The following is a 20,617-nucleotide window of genomic DNA, read 5'->3' as shown; positions in this document are numbered from 1 at the left end:
ACCTGGCTGTGTATATGAATCAGAATATTGCCAAAACATTCCAATATTCACCATAAATAGCATTTGATTTTAATATACTAAATTAAGAATGCAGAAATGAAATTTAAAAAATTAAGCTTATAAAGAACTTTAAAACATCTCTTTAATAGTAACAATTTCACCTTGTCATTTAATAGATATCATGCAAAACTTAAAGAAAAAACTCAATTAAATAAAGCTTTATTTAAACTTTTAATTTTATAAGAATTGCCTTCTGCATTAATTTTCTACCTAAAGATATAATCAGAAAGTATTTGTCCAAGGGGACATAATTGATTATCATTATTGAACAGATATTTTTATATGACCGAAGAATATTCTTCTTGAAGGATAAGTTTTGATTCTGGTTTATCACTTTGTTTCATCGTCATCCAAAAGAAAAAAAGCTGGGGGTTTGATATAATACTGCCATAGGACCAGTATTGGTAAGGTAAAATTTAATTTAATAGGAGTAAGACTTAGAAAAGTACTAATGTAATTTCTTTTTTCTTCTATTTGTTAATAACATTATACTTTTTAAAGAAAATCCCGAGGAATCTATCAAAACATACAGCTAGACCTTATAAGGCCATAACTTACAAGGTCAATATATAAAAAGTAATTATATTTCCCTCTAACAGCAAAGATCATGTGCAACCTCAAATTAAAATTTCTATCTCAAGTCTGATATGGTCAGCATCTGCTTGGGATTGTAGGTGGAGGAAGGATTGCTTGAGTCAGGAGTTTTGAGGCCAGACTGGACAACAAAGAATGAACAAAACAAAAACAGTTGAACATGGTTGCATATGTGTATAATCCCAGTGACCAAGGATGCTGAAGCAGGAGGATCTTCCAAGGCCAGCTTCAGCAACTTAGCAAGAACTTATCTCAAAGAGACTGAGGTTATAGCTTAGTGGCAAAGTGCCCTTGGATTCATTCCCCAGCACCCCCTGAACAAACAAATAAACAAATAAATAAACCCTTCAATATCACATAAAATGGTCCCAAAAATATATCTACAAAAATTCTATAAACAAAACATGTCCACAACTTACAAGCTGAAAATTACAAAGCATGAAATAAATGAAGAAGATTTAAACAAAGACATCACATTCATGGCCTGGAAGACCCAACATAGCAAAACAGGATAGTATACTGAGCAGAAGTTTGGGCCTCTACCAATAACGCAGAGTACTAGCTCAATAAAATAGAGAACCCAGAAACAGACCAACATGAAGAATCCAACTGATATTTGACTAAGACATAAAAGCAATTCAACATAGGTAGGGAAGTCTTTAGAAAAACAAATGGTACTGGAACAACTGAACATTTGTAGACAACAGCAAGAGAAACTCAACCTAAAACCTTACACAGTAGTACAAAATTAACAGTATGAATTAGAGATTCAAACATAATAGGTAAACTGTTAAAATAAAATATGAGAGCCAGATGCTGGAGCACATGCCTGTAATCCCAGCAACTCTGGAAGCTGAAGCAGGAGGATTGCAAGTTCAAAGCCAACTTCAGCAACTTAAGAAGGCCCTAAGAAACTCAGTGAGACTCTGTTTCAAAAAATAAAAGGAGAGCTCAGTGGGAAAGTTATCCTGGAAGGAAGGGAGGGAAGAAGGAAGGAAGGAAGGAAAGGAGAAGTGAGGAAGGAGGGATGGGGAGAGAGGAGGAATGGAAGGGAGGGAGGGAGGGAAGGAGGGAAGGAATGGAAAAGAAAAGGAAGAATAAATATGTAGGACCTACAAGAAATAAATGAGGGAAGGAAGGAAGGAAGGGAGGGAAGAAGGAAGGAAGGAAGGAAAAATATGCAGGACCTACAACTTGGTGAAGAGTTCTGAGGCACTATATAAAAGGGACAAAGAACTGTCATCACAAAAATGACACAGATCAACACAACACAAAAATGACGCTCCCCACAATGCCAATGTGAAGTTACTCGTGATTACCTCAAAGGCTTGGCAGAGAATTCAAAGTAAACCCATGATTATTTTTATCCTTCTGTACAATATACTATTTAAGGTAATACTACTTCATGCAGCTCAAAAACTAGGCTCTGAAAGAGGAGGAGAACTAGTAGTAGCAGTAGTAGTAGTCGTCATCAGGCAATAGGGACTAAATCCCTGGTGATGAAGGCGACTCACACGTAACTGCTGGCTCACCTCTTGACATTTCAGACACTCCACAGTGAATCTTCACACAGTCTTTTATAACATTAAAAATAAGATTCCTTCTTTGTGTGTTATTTTTCTTCAGAGTTTAACTTGCTCCTTTAACCCAATTCAGTCTTGCATTTTATTTTGTTTTGATTTTCACTTGACTTCTAGAATATGACTCATGGGGACAGGGCATGCAGAAGCCTAAGGAAGGGTAAGAAGTGAGAAAGTTGAATCCAAGGAAAGAACTGGGACCCAGCCGAGTTAACTGTATCAGGAACACTACCATCCCCATCCCACAGAAATATAAAGACTACACAGACTGGGATCAGGAAGGTATAAGGATAGGTGCGTTAAGGCCTCAGAAGAAATACTTGTTTAAAAAGCATCAGCTTTAAATGTGCAGAAGATGTGCAGTTGCGTGTGCAGCCGCCTCTCCTTAAACACAAGCCTTGAATCTCCCAACAGACTGTGTTCCTGCTCCTTGGACAGAGGCAACGTCAGGGGACAAAGGTGGCTTTCCAGGTCTTCTCACCCTCACAGCCTATGTCCCGACACTGGAAAGCAGTGAGTGTGCACACAGGACAAACAGGGCTCTTTCATTTCTGAAACCACACTCTCCTTTTCCCAAGTACAATTATGAAAGGATGGCAAACTGCTTGCCAAAGAAGCCTGAAGGAAGGTGTCCTTGCATTTTCTTCCTGTTTTCTGATTCTCCTCCCAGTTGTGTTTTTGTCTCTGAAGATTGAACACAGGATCTTGCACATGAAGCACTGAGCTACACCCTGAGTCTTACCCTCCTCCTGTAAAAAAAAAATATATACATATATATATATGATAACATTTCAATCTAAACTAAGAAGAAAGATGTGGCTAAGATTTTTCAAACAGGACTCTTCAGAAGACAAATAATGATTTATGACATCTTTCTTCATAGAGATGGGACTAAAGGAGCTTCTCTTGGCATGAATGGCCATAGGCTGACCACTGATTTTCCTCAGTGGTTACATTAAATTTTTTTTTCCTTAACATGAGTCCTGAGATGTTGACTGAAGCTTTCTCACTTGTGAAAGGTAGCGCTTCCTCTGCTGTGCTGACGAGGTTTCTCCCAGTATACATCCTTTGGTGCTGAGTGGAGATGAGCTGTGGCTGAAGGCCTTTCCTCCCTCACTGAACTTACAGGGCTTCTCTCCAGTGTGGATGATGGCATGCTGGATGAGGTTTGCATTCCTGCAAACAGATGTCCCACACTCCATGCACTCATAGGGCTGCTCCCCACTGTGAATCTGCTAGTGCCTTGTGAGGTGTGACCATTGGTTGAAGGCCTTCCCACACTCTATGCACTCTCCAGTCTGGATGTTGAAGTCGCAAATGAGTTCTCCTCTGTCACAAAATTCTTTGCATCCATAGGGTTTTCCTCCAATGTGGGTCGTTTAATGCAGGATGAAAGTAGAGTAATAGGTAAAGCCTTTCCCACATTCACTGCACATGTAAGCTTTCTCCCCAGTGTGGATGCGCTGGTACTGTTTGAGGTGGGACTGAAAGCCTTCCCACACTCCATGCATGTATAGGGCTTCTCCCCAGAATGGATGGTGTAGGCTGAATGAGACAAGCACTCTCACAGAAGGTCTTCCCATACTCACTGCACTCAAAAGGCTCACTCCAGTGTGGGTCTGCTGGTGCCACTTGAGGTATGACCATTGACTGAAGGCCTTCCCAACACTCCATGCACTCACAGGGCTTCTCCCCAGTGTGGAGGATATAGTGTCATACAAACCCAGCCTATCGTGAAAGGTTTTGCCACATTCTTTGCACACAAAAGGTTTCTCTCCAGTATGGCTCCTGTTATGCAAGACAAAAGTGGAGCAGTGGGTGAAGGCCTTTCCACAATTGCTGTATGCATAAGGCTTCTCCCCACTATGGGTTCGCTGGTGCCATATAAGGTGAGATCTGCATTGGAAGGCTTTCCCACACTCCATGCACTCTTAAGGCCTCTCCCCAGTGTGGATCATCTGATGCTGGAGGAAATGTGTGCTCTTAACAAAGGTCTTCCCACACTCTGTGCACTCACAGGGCTACACTCTAGAGTGGATGCACTCATGTCCAAAGGAGGAGGAAATTCTTAGTAAACACTTTCTTGCATTCCTTGCATTTGTAGGGATTTCCCCCTGCATGCATCAAGGGACCTGTCGCTGGTCCACCTGAGTCACAGACATACAGAGCATCATCTGGAGAGACGTGCAAGGTCCTTGAACACACAGCAACGGCCATTTTCACGCCACCATATCTAGGACTCGTGTGCTCAGGAAGTTTCTCTATCCCTGGTCTCCAGAGTCTTTTCTGCATTTCAGATGTCCCTTCCTGACCGCTGAGCTGCCCCAACTTAATTCTCTGAGGTCCTCTATGTCAGTTTTTGTTGGTGTGAGCTTCCCTCAGGGCAGGCCAGGCAAGCAGGAGTGGGCTCCGTGGTTTCAGGTTTTGTGTTGCTACCTGGACAGGAGCCTTGGGAAAGGTCCCTCTTCTCCTTCTGTAATTCCTGGCTGTGCTCCAACTGGCAGATCATCTCTGATTTAGATAGGACAGCCTGTGCATGAGAACAAAGGAGGACACAGGGACCCTAGTGAGAAGAACAACGTCAGTCTAGCCTGCAGCTTCAAGACAGGGATGAAAACGGAAACGAAGCTGCCCCCACTTCCCAGAGAAACCAGAAGCCCAGTATAAGGTCCTCTGGGTCAGGTTTAGCTGCCTCCACTCGTGGGTGAAGGTCACAGCCATATCCTTGAAGGTCACAAACACCCTAAAGAGAAGGAGATGAGGTTGGAGGTGGTGTCCAGGGAGGGTGGTAAGACTTGTAACCTCAGGATGCGGCTGAAGGTGTGGCAGGAGACCTCAGGAGGAAGCCTCATCCACCTTTAAGAACCTTTAGAGGCCCATAGTGCTGGAGGACCCGGACAAGCCACTCACCTGCTCGGGGTCCAGCAGTGACGCTGCCAAGTTGGGCCATGGACAACCCTGCAGCCCTCTGCGACTAGAGCCTCATTCTCCCCATGCCCAGTGGGAGGGTGGCCCTGGACACCAGACGGGGTACCAGAGGCTGCGCCCAAAAGACATGGGGCCATCTTTGTGGCGGCTTCATGTAATTTCTTCCTTTTGACTTTCAGAGTACATGTCCTTTATCCCAAATGTCCCCAAATGTCCATCCTGGGAAGAGTTTTTGGATTAGTGTCAGATCACAAGAGGTGGAAGGAGCACAGCTAACACTACACTTGGAGGCCTCAGGTTACACTTTTCCAAAGCAATTTGAAAAATTATTTCTGTCCACAGGAAAGGGTCAATAGAGTGAGGAAGAAAGAGGATGAGACAGATTGCATGGAGGTGGTGGCAAAAGGAAAACTCTGCACTTTCTGGAAATTTGGAACCAAGGAAGCAGAAGATAGAAGAGGAAACAGAGTGAGAATGACAAAGGTGTCCATTTGTCTCTCTTCTGCTTTCAGAAGCAGGTGGGGTGGGGTGGGGTGTGAGGCAAGCAAGTGAGCTGACATGGTGCTGACCACAGACAGACAGGCTCCTTTTCTCACTCCCTGATACAGATCCTGGACTAAAGCTACTTCTTGAACCAGTTTTGTACCTACTTGTACCATGGCCATTGAACTTGAGGCCACCTGGTTAACAGGCAGAAGGAATGCTTGAGTTTAGCTTTATGGGGACTTGTTTGGTTTCTGAGTGAATGATATGGGATCTAGAAATAAAGATATGGGGGGTGAGTGTGTGTGTGTGTGTGTGTGTGTGAGAGAGAGAGAGAGAGAGAGAGAGAGAGAGAGAGAGAAGAGAGAGAGAGAGAGAGAGAGAGAGAGAGAGAGAGAGAGAGAGAGAGAGAGAGAGAATAGGGGATCACAGGCATGATAGGGATAACAGTCCTCTATGATAGGACATTTGAGACTGGACCATCCAACCTGGGGTCAACCAGGAGTTATGGGCAAACTCAGATGTGTTGATGGTGTCTGCAAGAACCCAAGTTTCCCAAGGAGTTCCAGTAAGCCCTGGCAAAGCCTGGGGAACCCAAATTATGAGTTACACTAGCAGCACACATCAGCTGTAATTGGTAACCAATTACATCTTAAAAACTGGCTTTGATTTGGATATCAGAATTCACCAGGCCAAAGGATCTATTCCCCACCCCCTTTCTTTGCTAATCTTGTGTATTTTTTTCACTTTCTTAGGAAGAGAATTAGGGTTTATTAAAGCTATGTGAGTGACAAAGCATTTTTATCCAAAAGAGACTGCATACTTCTAAAAGCATGATTAAAATTACTGAACTGATTAATACTTTGTCATAGATGGCAAGTTTTTTCTCTTCATTAGTTACAGGGGTGGAGCTCAAGAGGAACAATGTGATACATAAGTTGCATTTTTTTCTTCAAGTCTAAGTTGAAGAATGTGTTACATTTGTGGTCTTGTTACCTTTATATGTCCTGGTCATGCTGCCTGCTGAAAATCTTAGTGATCTAAACTGATTCTTACAGAGGAAGAATCTAATGGTAAATAACTGCCATTCCTGTCCTTGAATGGAGTTGGAATAATGAACAGTCACATTATCCTTAACCCTGAGACATATGGGGAGAAATGAAGTCAGAACACTTGATTTAGGAGTGTGTTTGGGGACGTGTATCAGGAAATAGGACAGAGAGAATGGACTTCTTGTTCTCCAACAGAAACTGTTATGGTTTAGATATATGGTGTCCCCCAAAAGCTCATGTGTGAGACAATGCAAGAAGATTCAGAGGTGAAATGATTAGATTGTGGCATGTGATATTGGGGTTTACATTTTATCCCTGATGAACAGAATCCTCTTTCTGCCTTCTGGGTGTCATGTTCTGAGCTGCTGTCCCTTGCCAAGTCTTTCCTCTATGATGTTCTGCCTCACCTTGGGCTCAGAGTTATGGAGTTTGCCAACAATAAACTGAACCCTGCACCTTTCAAACTGTGAGCCCAAACTGTGAGATATATATTTATATACACACACACACAAATATATAGTATTTATAGTATGTAATATTATTTACATGTAAACCTGTGACATATATTTATATATGTATAAAACTGTGAATATATATATTTTATATATTATATGTATATATCTATATATCTATATACATCTCCATCCTTTATGGCCACTCATGGGGGGAGAAAAATAAGGATTTGACAGCATTTTGAGGCACTCTTTGTATTTGGTATTAGCTAATTTACTTTATTGTAATAGGCTGTAACTGAACGTCTTTTAATATGTTTTAAACATAATTTCCATAAAATTTTATAAATGGAAAATACAGGGAATATAGTTAATGGAATTAATATGTTAAAGGAATAGAGATAAGACCATTGATTGATTCAGAAAGATGATGACTGTGGGAACTTTTAATACCAGGCAAGTGGGGATGACCATACTTTTTTATATTAACTAAGACTTATTGTTACCTTTATATTTTATATTATTAAGACTTATTTGAAAATATATGGAGTTTCTTGGACAAAATTAGTGATTTCCAGCAAGTTTTCATATAGCTTAGGGATTCTTCTGGAGGTTGAGGGTGGACTTCAAAAGGACGATGAGAAGATGATCACCAGGCTGGACTATGGGACTGCAAATTCTGTCCATACAACACAAATATGAAATATTTATTATTCTGACACTTTGAAATGTTTGGATATGATATTATTAGAAAAAGGACTATATTGCTAAGCATAATATTTAAAAATAGTTTTCTGGAATATCTTTAAGGATCTTTTCAATTCAAGTATGTTACAAGTTTATTGACTAGAATACCTAACCCCAAATTTGTGATACCAAGAGAACAGATGGCTGGTTTACCCTCTCTGGGGCCCTGCTTCCTCAATCAATAAAGGAAGGTATTTGAAGAAAATACTTTATCAATTTTAGCTATAGGACTCTATGCATCTATTGCTGATATTCTAGACTCTAGAACTGGACAACCAGAGGACCTGAGTTTATATATGATGTTATAAAATGCTTCTGGATGCTTAATGAGATCATGTCCAAGATCAGAGCCCAGGAAAAGCCTAAACAGGAGCCCTTTAGTGTGGGGAGGTCTTCTCAGTGTGCTCATGAGTAGAGTGAAGCATCTAAAAGCAGGAATGGAGTCAAATTAAGGTAGTAAAGGGTGGAGAGAAGTCAGATCTACATCCTGTTTCCTCTGTTTTTATTATCCTGGTGATTTATAGGAAGACTTTTAATCTGCCTTTATTATAGAGTTCTTCATCTATAAATGATATTTTTGAATTGAGTTTTGAGGGTCTCTCTTGGACCAGAAGAAAGGACAATAAGAAATTAAAGAAGGACAATCTTTTCTGTTATTTAATTTTGAAGATGTGTCTGAAAAGATTAGCTATAGTAGGGTTAGGCAATTGTCTAAGGAATGAAATTTTTTTTGGATTAAGACTTACTTTAGGCCTTTTGTGAAATTCTACAAAGAATTCTAATTTTCCCAGGCTTTAACTTACCTTGGGAGCTTTGAAAATATTGATGCTCAGGCAAAACATGACCAATTAAATTAGAACCTTTGCAGAGACTTGAACTTTAGATTTATTTTATAACTTTCCCAGAAAATTCTATTTTATTAATAAGGGCAAAGAATCTCTGTGTTGAAGTAATTTATCAGAATTTAGAAATGCTAAGTAACTACCACATTATTTGTTGTAAAATTAAATTTGGAATTAAGTTTATCAAAATTGTTGTGTTGAGAATAACACTTTCATCCTGCAGTGTGGAGACACTGTGAGTGTAGGCATGGTGAAAGTCTTATCTGCCAAAGAAGAGGATAAAATTTTGTTGGACAAGTTTTCCTTTGGACTTGAGATATTTCTTTTTTATTTTTATTTATTTTTTTAAAAGAGAGAGAGAGAGAGAGAGAGAGAGAGAGAGAGAGAGAGAGAGAGAGAATGTTAATATTTATTTTTTAGTTAGAGGGGAAACAACATCTTTGTTTGTATGTGGTGCTGAGGATCGAACCCCGGGCCACACGCATGCCAGGCGAGCGTGCTACCGCTTGAGCCACATCCCCAGCCCATATTTTTTATAAAATTGAAGAAGAGTTTGCATGTTTGAAAATGTAGAAGTTAATTTTTATTTTTAGACATTACTGATGCAGCCATGAGTGATACATCTGAGTTTAATCACTATTGATTCTTTAGAAACGCACTTTTGGAAACCACAAAGAGACAGGAAGCATATTTTTCAGGTTATATGCATGTTGGAAAAAATAATGATGTAAGTGCTCATTATAACTCCACATGGCTAGCTAAGGGCAATTCAAACTATAATAAAAGATCCAATATCAAATGTTTATGAGTAAGGGTCATTTTATGAACGGAAATGAAATTAAGACACTAATTTGCTGTGATCTGGAAATATCTGCATCAAATAAGTTGGATCAGAATCTCTATAAATTGTAAATGAGCAAAGTAGGAGTCAATGCTTCTCCCCAATTCCCACCATAATGGATTTCTGATGCCTCAAAAATATCCAGATTTTTTTGTTTAGTTCAGTAGAGAAGTGGATGTTCTTTTTCATGAGATACAGTCGATTGGAAATATATTTACAAATTGGTTACTGAAGTACTTTATGAAGTAAATTGTATTTTCTGATGTGTCATCATCCCAAATTTTGTTACTTTTCCTTACAAAATTGTCTCCTAGGATTAGTCCCAGAGAGCATTCCTCATACAAACCCACCTATGAAAAATTTACCATTGGATAATGATATGAAAAAAAAAAACACAGAAGCTATACTTTTACTATCAATACCATCAAAAACAAGCTTTGACAGTGATTTTAAAGAAAAAAATTCCAACTTATTATATATTTAATATTTATTGGTTGATATTGCACATTGGGAGAGAATAACATGGATATAATGTTTTTTCAATAAATAGCTAGAAATATTATTCTAGGAAAATGGCAGATCTTAAAAATACTGTTGTTGAAATCTTAAGGAAATCACTCATGAGAGGAAGGACACCTGTATAGCTGCTCCTAGTGAGAAAGTAATGAAAATTCAAATCAGATTTTTGAAATGTCTGCTAACAGCAGTAGATATTCTTTGTAAGGCTAAACTGTTTCTTGTAGACTTTTGCAATGATATTTCATTTTAAACCACCTATAGGGATTAATTTTTTTTCCCTGATTCAATTCAGGAAACAAACCTATATTGATTGCTTATTTATATGAGGCATTATGTTAGATGATAGGCATTACAGAGATAAATACTTTCCCCATCCTCAAGGTCCACATACATGGAAATGGGAATGGGCTAAAGCAGGAAAATAAATAATGGAGCAAGACACACACATACTCTCTCTCTCTCTCTCTCTCTCTCTCTCTCTCTCTCTCACACACACACACACACACACACACACACACACACACATTCTCTTTCTCTCTCTCTCTCTCTCTCTCTCTCTCTCTCTCTCTCTGACTAGAATGAATCCAATGAAGAAAATTTTAAAGATTTATCATGATTGCTTTGATGATAATTTATCTCAATTGACTAGGTTTGGGAACTAAAAAATGATGAAGAATTATCATAACATTTCTGTATTGCCAAATCTTTTTTAAAAAACCAACAGCATAAACATACTTTATAATGATATTAACATAATAATATAGGTTTTAATTTTTTGAGGATTCTGGATTTTACCACTTGATTCTAAAGCAAGTGGTGTAGTATAAAAATAAATTGATTTTTAAAGTATTCTTTCTTAGTAACAATCATTAATTAAAATATTCTAAATATTAATTATTCCAAAATGAATGGTTAAATTGACAGTAAATTTTGCAATGACATCAGTTCTGACAGAATATTTAAACTCATAGTCGGCTTACTTTTTTGGAAAAATCACCCTAAAGTTACCAAATATTGCTTCTTGTCAACAAAAAAAAAAGTCAGTAACCAGTTATATATAGTATAGTTTTCCTTTAGTCAGAATTTCACAAGTTATATTTTTTTCTAAATCACAATATTAATCCAAGTCATTTTGAATTACTATTTCCAGAGAAATTGGCTTCTCAGAGAAGAAAATGCAATTGAGATTGGTCATGCCAATACCTTTTCATTGTAAATGACCTGGCTGACAAGCTGAGCATGAGGCCTGCTTCTAAAACCATTTCTATGGTTTTGCTTTTCACTTCTGCTTTCAGTAGTCATGATTTATACGGAGCTACCTCATTTTAGAATAAAATGTCCTCTTGATTTTTCTCATTATGCCATATACTGCAAAATATTTAGTTCCAAGAAGGTTTTATTGAAATGGTAGCTTTACTAATCACAAATGATATACTTACTTTTTTGGAAACAATGGAAGACAGGTCCAGGCCAGTAAATCTGCATTGTTGGTTGCATAGTCAGTTCCAAATAGTTTTATAGTGAGCATGGATTCCCTTGGAAGTGATTTTATTTCAAGAGGAAAATTGATCCTGAAAATAAAAGAAGTAACATAATTGGTTCAGTCATAATGGCATTTTTGTAAATATTTTCTTAGAGTATCATGATCTGGAACAAAATTATTTAACTATTTGAATTGAGGTATCCTTTGAAATTTTCTAATTCTATAAAAATAAAAATATAAAAGACATAGGGTAATGAAATTCTTTATTCAATAAATGGTAATTATATTTATAATTTTGACATATAGTTGAATTTTTAAAAATCGATAATAACTTCTGTATTTACCTTCAAGTTATTGGAAGCATGGAGGAAAGAATGACTAAATTTGTCTTAGAGGGTTGGAAAAAGGAGATGATTTGAAAGGATTCTTAAGAGGAAGGTGGGCTGGCTATAATGAGATGGAGATTTGGAAAAGAATATTCCAGGAAGGGAAAGGTATACAGAAAAGGGCATGTGTGCATAAAAAGACCAGGCATATCAGTTATGGTGAGTGGCTCACTGCCCAGAGAACAAGAGATGAGTTGAGCTGGCAAGAGAAGTTTTGAAGGATACAATTAGAAAGATAAGTGTTTGCCAGAATGCTGAAGAGCTCTGCCTGCCAGGCAAAGAAATTTGAACTTTTCCCTAAGGGCAGAAGGAAATATTTGAAAGAGAGATCCAGAAGCATAGAGAGTTGTTTTTAATTTTAAATTTGGACTGTCCTTGGTGATGATGAGGCCTAGGATTATGGAGGATGAATGCTGAAATGTAATGCATGTGCAGTCCCTGGATATGTTAAGGTCAAGGCGCTCGTAGCTCAGGTTCTGATGGATTGTAGATAATGGACGGAAAAAGAAAAGAAAAGAAAAAAATGGCTAAGGATAAATAAAATTGTTAATGGTGAGGAAACTTGAATTTCAGTGTTGAAGCCATCCATGTATGTATGGGAGTGTCTAGAAGGTTATACATGATGTATCAGTTTGGAGGGATATTATGTGGGTGGCATGAGTGGCTGTGAAGAAAGAGCTCAGAAACCTGACATTGTTCCCCGAGATTCCTCCTTGTGGGCAGGGAGACAGCAGCTTTTTCTTTCTGTTCTGGAGTTATCTTGATTGTGCAAAAGTGATCGGCTTCTTCAACAGGAGCCTCAAGAGAAGCACAATGTTTAGGACAAAATATATATATGAAGCAAAGGGACAGAAAAATATTTTTCAAGATGCTGAGATAGAGGAATATGTTTACCAGAAGATGAGATTTCTAGGGCTACATGGGAAAAATGGAACAATGATTGACAGACAGGGGAAGAGTGAGAGGATCTGAGTCTTCAAGGAAGAGATGACTAAAGGGAAGTGACTAGAAGCTTGCCTTGGATGATACTGATGGTGTGAGGAGTCTGGAATATGAGTAGAGTCCACTAGCCTTGTGATTTATAATTGGACTTTGATGTCAGATTATCTGCATAGCAGGTGATTATTAAAGGACTGATGATGACCAAATCCTATTGTCCAATTAAAATGTGCTGACAAGGTTTGCCCCCACTACCACCATGGAGGGCTCAGGTATCAAAAAATCTTCTCCTACTAGGAGTTGGCTTTCTGATCTAGAGGAAGGTAGGCTGGTTATAATGAGATGGAGATTTGGAAAAGAACATTCCAGGAAGGGAAAGGTATACAGAAAAGGGCATGTGTGCATAAAAAGACCAGGCATATATCAGTTACGGTGAGGGAGCAGGCCTTCCTCAGTTTTCAAGTGAAACTTTTGTGACCCCCTTTTGCAGTTCCTGTGCAGCAACCAGCCTCAGGGACAAGGGAAAATCAATTCAGCCCAGTGACCATTGACACTTGCCTGGCATCATAGTACTGGAATAGGACAACAAAAGTTCAACGGAAATTCCAGTTTTTAGATTATGAAGTAGCAAGAAAATTTTAACTGACTGATAGGAAACAGAGAAAAAGAGGAAATTGACATGGAAATAATGGGCACAATGTGTACAATTCAGGTCATGATGTAAATATTAACTGTGAAATACTAATATATAAGCTGTGTATGGGGAGGATGATTCCAAATTTTGGATGTGTGTGTGTGTGTGTGTGTGTGTGTGTGTGTGTATGTGTATGTGTGTGTGTGTATTCAAAAATTAGCCCTATTGACAAATTAGATGTTCCTCCTTAAACAATATATTCATTCAAACTTTCTAAGCTTTATTTTTCATTATCCATAAAATGAAACAGCTATTAAATAATACAATATTTGGCAAATGGTAGGTTGTATAATAGTAGAATATTCATTTATCCCATCAGTAATGTAATAGTTTATATATTAACCATTGTGCCCTGAAGTCTCACCTGTATCAAAAATACATTTCTTTGTGGACTGACGAAACTCAATTCTAGTGAAAAGTAAGGGATAGGAATAAAGGAAAGACTATAGTGAGAAAAATATTTTTAAAAACTGGAAAATTTATATTTATTAAAATGTTGCCTGGGCGTGTGGCGCACACCTGTAATCCTAGAGGCTGGAGAGGCTGAGACAGGAGAATTGTGAGTTCAAAGCCAGCCATAGAAAAAGCCAGGCACTAAGCAGCTCAGTGAGAACCTGTCTCTAAATAAAGCACAAAATAGGACTGGGGATGTGGCTCAGTGGCCAAGTGCCCCTGAGTTCAATCCCTGGTACATCCTCCCCCCCAAAATTAAAATATTACATGCTTATATGTCTAAAACTAAGTCCTTTCTTTTATATTCTTTCATACTCATAATTTTGATTACAGATAAAGTGGACATATTTCTTAGTTTAAAAATGTTCTGAAATGCAACATAAAATGTTGATGATACCATGGAAAGCACAGTAATTTCTTGGATGTTCTTTCTTTTACCTATAATTGACTTTCCATTAGATTTTCATATTTCTGTGTAGGATAGAAGCTGAAATTTCACTTTATTTCTATCATAATGTAGAATGTTCTTTCCCCCATTAGATTGAGCTTTTTCATGTGTAACATCACTTGTTAGTGAGCTTTTCATATTAAGAATGACCAAAATTAGATAAGTTACAGTTCATAGTTACTGCCAATATCCATTCTTTCATTCTTATAATAAAAATAAATACTTCTGTGGAAAGAATATATGCTTTCTAAATAGTTATTTATTCACTTTTGAATATGTATGGATTTAAAGAGCCAGAATAATATCACAGGCACTGGAAATCTTTTTTAAAAAAAAAAAAAAAAAAAACTTCTTCATGTCTGCTTAAAAAAACAAAGAAAATGAATCCTTTGTCTATACAAAAAAGGATGAAAAATACTTCATGGGACAATTCAGTAAGAGGAGTCAGATTGCTTATTTTATCCAAGGAACTGACACAGAAGGATCTCAAATTTTAACCATATTTTTACCTTACTATATACTGTTTCAAATGAGTAATTACTAAAACTTTTATTATAATTTTTCTTATATATAATATCATTTTCCTAAAAAGCAAAGTGAATTTTAATAGTGAAAATGGGGGATATCTAAAGCTTCATTGTTTAGAACTCTCCTATTAATACAGGTATAAAATGGAAACACCAGACTAAATAGATCCTTGACTCCTGCAAGGACTTTGACTTTTGCCAGAGTGAAATGGGACAGGATGACATTTTGGGATTTTTTTAAAAACAAGAATGGCAGGGGCTGAACTCTAAAGGTTTAAGAGGAGTTGGAGATCATCAGATGACTATTGAGGGCACATACAGGAGACTTGATGGTAGCCCAGACCAGAGGTAATTGGAAGTAATGTGGATATATTTTGAGAAGGATGGCCAGTAGGATATCCTGGACATGGGGTTATAGAAAGACAATTCAAGCTAAAAATTTGGACCTGAACAATGAAAATGAGAACTTATTGTTTAAAGCAGGGAAACAGTTTAGAATGTAAGACTAGCAATTTCATTTTAGATACCTTGAGTGGGTAAGTGTGGAGTTGGTGACTGATGTCTGGGTTGGTGATATAGATTAGATAGTTGTTGGCATTATGTTTAAAGGGTGTGACTTTAAGGGAAAAAAAACTAAGGAAGTAAGTACATATACAACAGAGAAGAGTGAAGGACCAAGATCATGATGGGTCTGGGAGAAGAAAAGGAAGTGGAGAAGGAATGGCCAGTGGGGTTGGAGAGAGCCAAGTGGAGTGAGTTTCAAGATGGAGCGTGAGATCTATGGTGCTTCTGACAGGCCACAATGACACTGGAGGAATCAGCACTGGATTTAGCTGTGCAGGTCACTACTAACTCTGATGAGTGATTTTAGTGAAGCAGAAGTGATAAAAACCTAATTGAACCAATTTTTAAAGCAGAGGGAAGAAACTGAAGAAAGTGAAAACCTGGGAAGCTTTTTGCTATAAAGCAGAGGAAGATAAAGGGTGACTGCTGGCAGGAGAGGAGATGAAGTTCAGATTATTTTTGGTTACTGTAAATATGAGCAATATTCATGGGCTGTAAATACTCTTCCCAAGTGTTCACTTGTAAAAAAAACAGCTGGTGTAAAACACCAGCCCAAGAGTGAGAGTGGGTCTGAATGCCAGTTTTTCCATTTACTAGTTGTGGGCCTTAAAAAAAGTGAATTAATTTCATAAACATCAATTTTATGGTATATAAAATGGGAATGACAATACCTGCCTCATCTTTTTGTTGTAAAATTGATACTAGATAGTATAATTTGAGAGTATATTGTGGTGGTTAGGATATATAAGGTGGCCAAAAATCTATGTCAAGCCCTACTAAACCACAAAGTTTTGTCCTTAAATTTGTAATCTAGCAATGAAGTGTACTCTAAATTATAGTAAAATGAGCACAGGTTGAGGAAGTATATAAAGGCATCAAGCAAAACAGTAAATAAATATGTTTAATGGAAATGAAATGAAAAATAATTCTAGGCTGAAATAACTAACTCTATTGGAGAAACAAAAGAATCTCTCATGGGAAAAATAACACTTGAATAGTCTTCATAAAAGAAAAAATATATTCGTGTGTTTTTTTTAATTATGTTTAATTTATTCTGATTTTTTCTATGAAATTGACTTTAGAATTTTATTTGTTTCTTGAATGTCTATATGACATCATGAATCTGAGTTGAAAGTAAATATGGTTTTTTTTGGAAATAACCAGGAATAACTTTTAGTTAAGTCAGAAGAATAATTTTAGTGATTGAGCTGGTTAATAACACTTTTCAAGGAGTTATATGTTACCAAAAATGTATGAATTTGCCCAATAACATTGATGGGATTTTTACTCTAACTTCTGCTGCTTTCGTTGCTAAAGATTGAAGATTAAATAAAATTTTTTAAAAAATCTTTGCATTAGTTGGTAGAAGCAAATAAAAATATAGACAAACAAGTCCAATAAGTACCTTCAGAGAGAAGTTCAGAGTTTCAACCAAGGAACAAAAGCAAAGGTAGACAGTTTTATCTAGTGGTACAAGAAGGGTTTATAAAGGAGGTGGAAGATAATTAGGTGTTCTCAAGGTAAGCAAGTGGCAGCACTATATCTTGTTACATGGAGGTCTCCTAGTAGAGATGTGATTCCTCAGTTCCTTCTAAGATCAGAAGCAGGCAGTGGATAGTTGCTGGTGCAAGGCATGAGACTAATTCTAGGAATCAAGGTACAGAGGGTAGATAGGGGCCAAAGCACTGTTACCTTAAAAGACTTGGAAAGCCACTGAAGAATTTCACAAGCAGAACTGATTCAGTACACGAGAAAGGGTGTTGTAATAGAAAGTTAGGTCTTTGGCCAAAAGAATTTAAAAAGTTCAAGGGAGAAATACAGATTGTAAAAGTCCCAGAACAAAAAAGATTTGGTTGAGGATGTGAGTACCATGCTACTTGAGAACTGAAGGTCTTACACTATGTTTCAGGGCACAGTCTGGTGACACCAGAGCAGGATAATGCTGCAAGCACCATCCGCTGATTTCTAGAAATCACGACATATTTTTTAATGGGAAAGTGTAATACTGGGAGTCAAGTTATTTTCCAAGAAAGCTAGACCTTCTGAAAGAGCTGAAGGAGAATGGGCTGGGAGACTTTTTTATTTGAGATGGCAGACTATTGATCTCAGTGAAGCAGCAGAGATCACAGAAAAATGACTGACAGGGAGTAAAGCAGTGGGATACTGTCATGGGAGAAGAAAGAAAAGCAGCAGTAACCTTGAAAATGCCCAGGATGAGGCCTGTGAGCCCCCTGAAATTCTACTACTCGGGAGGAAGAAGGCAGGGAAAGCTTGAGAAGGTACTTTACCCTTTTGACATAATAAATCTCTACTAGAGGAGGAAACAAGAGCTACTCACCCTAACTTACATATGAGTTTGCACAATACATAGGTGTTTATTGTAAAAATGTCTTGATTACTTAAGCAAATATGCAATTGGTTTGTGAGAGAAAATGGAGATTACGTATATCATTAGGCAATTTGTTTTTATACGTGGATTTTCCCCAGCCCTGACTCAAATATCCCTATTACCCATAGTGTGTGAATGATTGATAACTCTGCTCCTTTTTCTAATTTCCCTTTTCTTCCCTCAATTCAATGGTGTGGATTGGACACTTGTCTAGGTTTTTAAATGGACTTTTAATCTGTTGAATTGCCCGTCAGATATCTATTAGCACTAGCATATTTATCACACCACTGAATCCCATCAACTGGCATCATCTATTTTTTTTTTTAAATCACTCCCTTTGCTAACAAAAAGAAAAAAAAAAAGGAAAAGGCTGACTTTTATTAGATAAATGATCCCGCTAGGATAATGATTGAACTTACGTTTCATTCCAGTTGACTAAGAAAAAAAATAATTTTTTGACTGGAATAATTCTGTAGTTTCTCACTTGGCACAGCTTCTTCCCAGCATATGTAAGCCAGCAGGAGAAAGAAAATGCTTTATAGCTAAAAAGAAACAACATTGATTCAATAAGCTGAATGCTTTAAAGGAAATAGCTTTCTAAATGGGTCAATTATTTTTATAGTCTAAAGTCAAATGATAAAGTGGTGTTTGCTTGTATAAAGTGTGGTTTACAGGTTACTTTAAGAATTTATATTGTGTATATCAGCAAGATTGCAGAGTAGGAACCCCAAGGCCCACCTTTCCCTGTCCATAGCCACACCAGTTCAACAATACACTGATCAATTCCCTTTGTGGGAAATCCATAAACCAGTGAAGAGGCTCCTATATCCCTATACCCAAGGTGTATGGGAGGGCACAAATAGCCACATCAAAGCTGGTAGGAAAATTCATGCCACTCACTTGCCAGAGTCCCTCCCCAGGCAAAGAGGGACATCATGGAGGAAGTTCCCCACTCCTGGCTTTGCCCTGGAGACTGAAAGAGAAGACTGGAACTTATATCTAACACCAGACTTTGTGGGCAAGACGATTCAAGGGACTTGTTTCCGGTATCTCATTGTAGGCAGGAAAGGCCACCACCAGGTTGGGGACTGCTGAAAGCAATGACGGTGGTATGAACTAGAACATCAACATCATGAATACCCCAACTCAGAATAAAAGGAAGAGGAAAAATTTCTTTCTTTCTGTCCATAAACTTTTTAAAAAACATATTTGAATTTACAAATATGCTTATTTGTACTTTCTTACTGATTTTTAACTTATCACACTGCAGAAAGGGAATGAGATCTATATTATATAGGTTATTTGAAGTCTGTTTTTGGTCATTTAAAATAAATGTTTCATGTATGCTTGAGAAGAATTTGTATTTCTAAATTATTTCCTCTAGGGTACAATACAAATTTATTGGATCATTCTTGTTAGTTGTATTTGTTCATTCTTCTGTATTTTTCCCAAAGTGTCTCATTCATCTATCAGTTCCTGAGAGAGGAATATTTGATATCATCCACCATTAGAGTAGCTCTGTCAATCTTTCCTTGCTTTTTTGTCAACTGTTTTACTTTGTTTCATCTTTCTAGTAAATTGAATATTTCCTACCATGTAGTGACTTTATATTTAATAATGCTTTTTGATTCAGAGTCCATTATGTTAATCTATATATCAATGTTTGGTTGGTGTGTGCAAGGTATTTATATTGAGAGATATTGCATATGTCTCCCATACATTTCTTAACTTGGTAATGTAATGAACCAAGTTTATAAATGAATCTTCAGCAATATTAGTGAAAGATATAATTCTACACATGTGCTTTCTGATGGCAAAGGATATATGACAAGCAGTCTATAGATGCCGTTTAATTCTTCATAAAGAAGACACTCTCTTGGAGAGAACAAATTTTAGTTTGTTCATGTTTTCACAGTCTCTCATAATTAAAAATGTCAGATAATTTTTGCATGAAGATACTTTATTACATAATATACATTACTGTACACATTAGGCATTTATGCATAATTAATCTGGTATTCTATTTGTCATAACATAGTATTATACTTTATGAGTGATTTAAGGGATTTTTAAAAATAATTTCACTGACTTTATAATATAACCTCTTCATATAATGTGATTCTACCTTATTAATTATTACTAATGATAATTTTTACAGTTGCTAACCAACCTCTTTTCCACTTCTATTAATTGCTATAGACTCAATTTTATAGATGCTGGCCCCCAGGTCCTCAAACCCTAGGTTCATATCTCTACTAAAATATCTTATTTGCTCTCAGAGTGTCTTCTTTCTTTACAGTCATCACTTCTTCATCTTATATTTCTGTCCTCTGTCCTCTGCAATAACATTGCAGCCTAAGTATTCTTGCTTTCCAGGATCCAGGTGGCCATCTCACAAACCAAGGCCAACTTGTTCCTCTTTTCAAGGGAATTTGTTTAGATACTTTCAACAGATCTTTTTTGAGCATCTATAATAACCTAGGAAATGTTTTGGAGACTACAGGTTATCAAATACAGTTGTACACACAGATGTGCCTTGTCACATGAATTTTATAAAAGGTGACAGAGGAGAAGGAACTAATAATATGCAATTATCAAGATAATAAGCATGATGCTATATATAATATATAATACAT

The 20,617-nt window shown here is 37.2% G+C and overlaps 1 protein-coding gene across 2 annotated transcripts in view; it reads right to left on the bottom strand.

The window, feature by feature from the left end:
- Positions 1–20,617, bottom strand: part of Pik3c2g (phosphatidylinositol-4-phosphate 3-kinase catalytic subunit type 2 gamma) — a 330,538-nt gene that overhangs the window by 230,841 nt on the left and 79,080 nt on the right. Inside the window, exons 11-12 of one of the 2 annotated variants that reach the window (XM_076852711.1) lie at positions 18,401–18,523; positions 11,538–11,669 (exon numbers count right to left, since the gene is read on the bottom strand). In XM_076852711.1, the coding sequence (XP_076708826.1) occupies positions 11,538–11,669; positions 18,401–18,523 (255 nt within the window). The remainder of the gene's footprint in view (positions 1–11,537; positions 11,670–18,400; positions 18,524–20,617) is intronic. The other variant, XM_076852712.1, reaches the window with a different exon arrangement.

This window comes from Callospermophilus lateralis, chromosome 4 (assembly GCF_048772815.1).
Source record: "Callospermophilus lateralis isolate mCalLat2 chromosome 4, mCalLat2.hap1, whole genome shotgun sequence".
In the NCBI taxonomy this organism is placed as follows: Eukaryota; Metazoa; Chordata; class Mammalia; order Rodentia; family Sciuridae; genus Callospermophilus; species Callospermophilus lateralis.
This window is presented reverse-complemented; position numbering and strand designations above follow the sequence as displayed.